Here is a 6696-nt window from a genome sequence, read left to right on the forward strand (position 1 = left end):
CAACATATCTCTCCCTCTTTCTCTCTTCCTATTACCTTCCACTTTTGCTTTAGAAGTCATCCCCATTGTGGAACAATTTGAAAAGACCAGCCCTGTCTTATGAATCTGTGTGCTTTATCAATTTGTTTATATATTTAAAGATGATTACTCCTCCCAGATGTATATAAACTGAATAAAATAAGTTTCTTTATTTTCCCCTCGGATTTTTGAGAGTAGGATTGGAGGCATCTCAAATAATGAGGTGAACCAAGTCACTGCTATGAAATACTGCCCTCGCTTGGCTGGAGAGAGAATAGATTATTTTCTTTGACCCCTTTGATTTTATTTATTAGTTGATCATAGTCGTCAGTGCCCTGCTGTGATATCGATTGCTCGAGGCATTCGCTCTTAATATGAGTCTATACGCTTGTGGAGTATTTTATTATGGGCGCAGATTTTAATGGGGGTGAGATTAATACCTCTGTCACAGAGGTTGATTCGCCTCCCCGCCCTCGCATTCTCTCCCTGGATTTGTACTATGCTGGAGATCAGAGGCGCAGGCTCACGGCCTTGATGTGAATGGCAGCCTATAAAACCTACAGTCAAACTAAAGTGCTGTACCCAGCTGCGAAATGAGCAGAAGTGGAGGAATATGCGTCATCTCTCATATATTTTGTCCAGCCCCCACCAGCTGCTTTATTATATCCAAGCGTTCACTTCCTAACTCCCTGCTAGCATTTCCTGGTTAAAGCCCACCACCCCGCCTGCACCGTCTCCCCCATCTCCCTGTTCCTTTCACCCACATTGATCATCTGCTGCCAGCCAGCAGGTGTTTCAGGGTGGCATCTCTCAGCAGGCAACGGCGGATATCAGTCGTCACGATTCAAACAGTCGTTAATGCTTTTAAATATTTTATTTCTCTTTGCCGTTTTCCGTCTGCGCTGCTATGCCACTGCAGCTAATTTCCTTTGAAGGGGTGACAGCTGTCAGGAGAAATGGGACTACAGTACAAATGGACAGCTAATTAGTTTTCTGGCATCATCGAAGACACAAACTTTTGGTCCTTGTTTTTTAAAGTTGCTGCTTAATGTTGTGTTGTTGTTTTGTTGTTGTTGTTTCTAACTGGTCACTAATCACACGCAGACAATGCACTGACTTTGTTAGGATGCACGGCAGCACTATTACAATTAGCATTGTTTAACACAATAGATGCAATGCCCTGCCCAGTTGCTATGGTGTTGAGTAATAACATCCATTAGAGGAATAATTGGGATGGCGGTGGCAGGCCCGATGGCCCTTGATATGAATCACAATATTGATGCAGAGAATGGGAGCAATAATGACTTCAATTAGTGGTAATTGTCAAGTTTTTTTTTCCTCAGTTCTACAGAGCGTTGGAGTCCCCCTTTGTCTTTATTCCCTTTTGGGGTTTCTTCCATCCTCTTCAGTATCCACCATGTCTCAGCGTTCCCCCCCAACATGATGAATATGTAAGCTTTAAGTATTTAATTAAAAGAGAATAAAATCAAGAAGGGAATTGGATTTTGGTAAAGCTGGGGAGATCAGATGATGTCAAAAAAAGCTTAATTGCAATATGCCAACCTCTGTATTTGCACACCCATGGCACATCCCACCTATTGTAAATGTGCACACGCACAATCTTTGAACTTGTTCCATTGCAGATTTAGACTTTTTTTTTTTGGCCTGAAGCCGTCAAATCAGCAGCTCATGCCACAGCAGCCACCATCTGTTTGTCTCACAACATTTCCTCCTCCCTCAAAGTGTTTAACGGAGCTCAGGAGCGCTGCTAACCTCAGCGGTGATATGTATATATGTAGTCCCATCTCCTTTATCGGCTTTTCTTATTGCACGCTTCATCACTGCACTTCAATACCGATGTTGTTCTTCTTCTAAATCTTCCCCGCGGCCAACACTTTGCCGTGGCAAGGAGGAATGCAAATCGCAATGCAAATTGGTAAATACTAGTTTGTGAAAGCCAGTAAGCTGATCCTCTGCTGAAGACAATCTCATTCCACCCTTGACTGAAACCATCTGAATAATTGCTCCTCAAATAATTTATATTCAAACGATGGCCCTCGTTGTTCGTTTGGCCCAGCAGGAGGGAAAGAATCGGCTACGCCGCGTCAGCAGGTTGACGACAAACATAGAGGAAGCTATAATCAAAGAATATTCAGCGTCTTTATGATTGACTTTTTGCAATTTTACCAACATCTATTTCAGAGACCCCATTGTCCAAAAACACAGGGCTTAGGGATCATTTTGTTTAGTAAATTATGTGGGGAAATATCTGCTAGTGTAAATGTCACAGCATGAATGTGGGATTTTGTCTCTGTCCTCATTTGCAGGTGAATAGTTAAAAGGAGCATGTGTTCATAAAGGGCTCTGCATGTTTGAGTACTCATTTGCAAGTGCCTAGGCTGGTGTATTATCCCAGCACTCTAATAAGAACCATTAAATTTGAATAATGGAATGTAATCAATTGGTTTAGCTTCCACCTGGAAGATGAATCACATTATGAGTGTGTGATGTGCATTCAAGGCTTCGGTCTCAGAGCTCCACACTCAGACTCATACAAAATGACTTTAGCGTAACAGCAGTATTTATACCTATTTGTAGTTTCAGGGTCACAGCCTAGTGATCCGTGCAGGTGCCGATGCACTGGTCGATATTTAAAAGTGTTTAAGGTGTGCGTCTCATCTTTGTGATTTAATAATGTACTGTATTCAAATCTTCATTAATGAATTTTATTAAACCAACAAAAGCAATGTGGCTATTTTAGAAAATCAAAACTGAATGGCCATGATTTTTTTAATTGCTATTACACATGAAAGTGTCACTCATAAGGATATGCTTTAACTTGTAATCAGTGGGTGTCATTTCTCTGGCTTTCAGTCTCTTTATCACCTTCTTCCCTTTTTCTCCATTTACATCTACTTTGTCCACATTTCCCTTTGTTTTGTCACTGTGATGAATAGGAGTTAAGTAAGGGACGTCTTAAGTACCTTATTTTTTGAAAGATTGTATCTCAAGAGAGCTGTGAATTGATCATTTTTTTATTCCTGTGCATCTGTTCACTGTATTCTTCTTTTTAATGTTTTTCCCTCTTCATCATGCAGTCTTTGTATCACTAAATGAACATCCATCTTTCTCTCCCTCAGCTCACTGTCAAGCAGTGCAAGCAGAGAATGTGGAAGTCCTGGAGGGAGGAACGGCCCACATCTCGTGCCGCCTGCAGGACTACGACGGCTCGATAGTGGTCATCCAGAATCCCCGCCGACAGACTCTCTTCTTTAATGGCACACGAGGTGAGTAGCTGCATGCATGTTTGTTTCAGACGGCAAACTTAATCCATCTCTGTCGACTTGTTTGCCCTCTGTGACATTTCAAGCAAGGCTTTTTAGATGCATTAGCACTGACACAACAGCCCTTGCATTTGATATTTTTTCTTGTTATGAAATGTCCTCACTTTGCTTTCAAAGATGTCATACTACATTTTTAACTGTCAAGTTTATTCAGATGGGTGTACTCTCATGTGGCAGTGTGACTGCACTAACTAGAAAAAAAACAGTTTGAAGCTTTTTGCACAATTTACTGTTAACCTCATGGATGAGATCAGAGCTTATTAAAGTTCTCATTAGAGAATAACCTTGGCAATATTTCATTTTTTTAAAACTGCTCCATAGCAAATTATCATTGTAACCAATATTATAATCAAGGCAGATTTCATTTAGGACCTCGGGTTAGGCAAACACTAGATGTTTTTACTTGCTAATTAAATGCAAGGGCAAGTTGCTACCTTCAACAGATTTTTTTTGTAGGTGCTGCTAGGAAACCTTTCAGCTAACGGAAGGTGATCAAGGACGTTAAGAAACGCTTTTGAAATTTGTCTGGCTGCTTAATTGAAACACAAAAAGCATTATGTTCTGTAGTGTATCGAGGATATTTATGTATCTTAATTCCCTTCATAGCTTGGATTTGATGAGGGCATATTACATATGAAAAAGTTGGTACGTGCGGGCAAATCTGAAATCCTTAATAACTCAAAATAGAAAAAAGTATGATTTTTTTTTCAACCGCATTCACTTCACCTCCAGAGACAAGAGTTAAAACTTTTTGCTCTTGGGTTTTGTTTACAGAAGAACCATAAAGATTGAGTCCAATAAGTCTAATGGTTTAGTCCAGGGGTACCCAACACATCTCATTTAACAATCTATTTAACCTTCAGCAATGGTATACCACAAAGCTCTGTCTTATTAGGACACACCCTCTTCACAGTCTACATAAATAATGTAGGTCAGATCATTCTTGATGCATTCTTACATTTGTATGCAGATGACACAGTTGTTTATTGTCGAGCTAAAACATTTGCTACGGTTTTCCAGCTTTTACAGTTTGCATTCAACATCATCCAGTCAGGTTTGCTCCATCTCATACTGGTGCTAAATGCTGATACAAATACTTGGGAATCTTGGTTGATCCACATCTCTCTTTTAAGCCTCACGTCGAAAACTTTATGAAGAAATTTAAAGTAAAACTGGGTTTCTTTTTCAGAAATAGATCCTGTCTAACTCTGAACACTAGGAAACGCCTTGTACTTCTACGTTCCTCCCCTCCTTTGACTATGGTGACATTATTTACATGGACACTCATGTAAGCACCTTGCAGATGTTGGACGTTTTCTATCATGGTGTGCTAAGATTCATAACTGGCTGTAACAACTGTACCCATTAGTGCACCCTGTATTCACTGGTTAACTGGTCATCATTAATTTCACGCAGACTCTCTCACTGGTACATTTTCATCTTTAAATCACTTCTTGGTTTGATGCCTTCATATATATTTTCCTACATATCACATCATCAGTGCAGCTACAGCGTGCACTCCCAAGACATCATTACCTGCAGCGTCCTCACAGTGCGGATGGAATTTGGCGAAAAGGCCTTCTCTTATTCTGCTCCTGTTTCCTGGAATACCTTTAAAAAGATCTCAAGCTCTCGACTTTGACCTCCCTAAGGGATTTTAAACTACTAAGTTCAATGCAAAAATCAATGTAGGCATGTTCCTGTTATTAGTATTCTACACCGTTTTTTTTTTTTAATGTAGCATGTTTTTTATTTTGTTTTATATCACTTCTTTTATATAATTTTCATTTTATATGCTTTTATATAAATGTTTATTGTTGCGTGTACTTCATTTGTGGCTTTTGTTTAAAACAGGTCTATCAGTCCTCGTGACTCAGTGAGACTAACCTGTATAAATAAATGTTGAATGAATGGAAACAAAAAAAAAACACTGCCCACAGACACCTGGTCACCCGCAGGGACCACGCGAGTTGCCCGCGTGGCATATTCTAAAAATAGCATCATCAAGGAGCACTGCCTAAAAATCGCCATTAATTATATGATCTTAAATTTAAGTAATAACATTTGCATGGATGTATATTTGAAATGAAAATAATTAATGAAAACTTCTAGAATAAAATGTTTTATGTTTTATGTATACAGCTCAGCAACCTTGTCTGGAGTCAATATTCTAAACGGTGCGGAGAGGCACTGAGATTTCTGCGAGCAGCACAGCTACAAACTATTTTTACCTCCCTGAGTAGCAGGGAAAATGGCAGGAAAGCTTAAGAAAACATTATTTTCACAGTGATTAGGAGGAAGAGTTTTTTTAACAGTTGTGAAAGACAAATGTGTGCATGTTCCATTTGTGGAGCAACTGTGACAACATCAAAACGCCACATTGTGGAGCAACACTTCACCAGCTAACACATTAGCTTTAATACTAACTTTCTGCAGGGCATGACGGGCAAACACCAGGAGTTAAAGGCAGCTTTGAGCAAACAGCAGTCTTTCTTTATGAGGCACTTTCATGTGTGGAGGTCTTGAAAGAAGCAATGATGAATAATGTGACAAGTAGTTTGTACCAAAGAGTAAAAGACGTGATAATCAGTTAAAAATGCTTCAGATCTGAGGATCAGTATTAATGTTACATTTAAAAATACAAAAATGTTGTTCAAAAATGCACTGAATTTCAAATGTTACCGATTGCGATTACAATAAAATAAATATTTTATGTTCAGATATCTATTTTATGCTATAGTAAATCAATCCATTAGGTCCCCCTTGTTACTAATCAGGGTCTGGAGCCTATATTAGCTGCCTTTGTACCTTTACCTTCGGATGAAGATGGGACAGTCCGGACAGGCCTCCAGCCCATCACAGGGACACAGACAGAGAGACAACCACACTCCCAGACACCTAGAGCAATTTAGAGTCCTACAGAAGAGCTCCAAAAGGGATTCAAACTGAGAAATCGAGTTCTCGATTGAGAGTTCTAATCACTAATTATGAATAATAATTGATCATATCTGCCATGGTAAATCCTTATAGAAAATTATTGGGAGGAGTCCTTAACATTCATCATCATATATCTATATCTATCTATCTATCTATCTATCTATCTATCTATCTATCTATCTATATATCTATCTATCTATCTATCTATCTATCTATCTATCTATCTATCTATCTATCTATCTATCTATCTATCTATCTATCTATCTATCTATCTATCTATCTATCTATCTATCTATCTATCTATCTATCTATCTATCTATCTATCTATCTATCTATCTATCTATCTATCTATCTATCTATCTATCTATCTATCTATCTATCTATCTATCTATCTATC

General features: G+C 38.8%; 1 protein-coding gene across 1 annotated transcript in view; it reads left to right on the top strand.

Annotated features, from left to right (window-relative positions):
* The window catches only part of cadm4 (cell adhesion molecule 4), a 215627-nt gene that overhangs the window by 152658 nt on the left and 56273 nt on the right, over positions 1 to 6696 (top strand). Inside the window, exon 2 of the mRNA XM_037676156.1 lies at positions 3159 to 3305. Within this exon, the coding sequence (XP_037532084.1) occupies positions 3159 to 3305 (147 nt within the window). The remainder of the gene's footprint in view (positions 1 to 3158; positions 3306 to 6696) is intronic.

This window comes from Nematolebias whitei, chromosome 5 (genome assembly GCF_014905685.2).
Source record: "Nematolebias whitei isolate Nwh7 chromosome 5, NemWhi1, whole genome shotgun sequence".
NCBI classification, from domain to species: domain Eukaryota; kingdom Metazoa; phylum Chordata; class Actinopteri; order Cyprinodontiformes; family Rivulidae; genus Nematolebias; species Nematolebias whitei.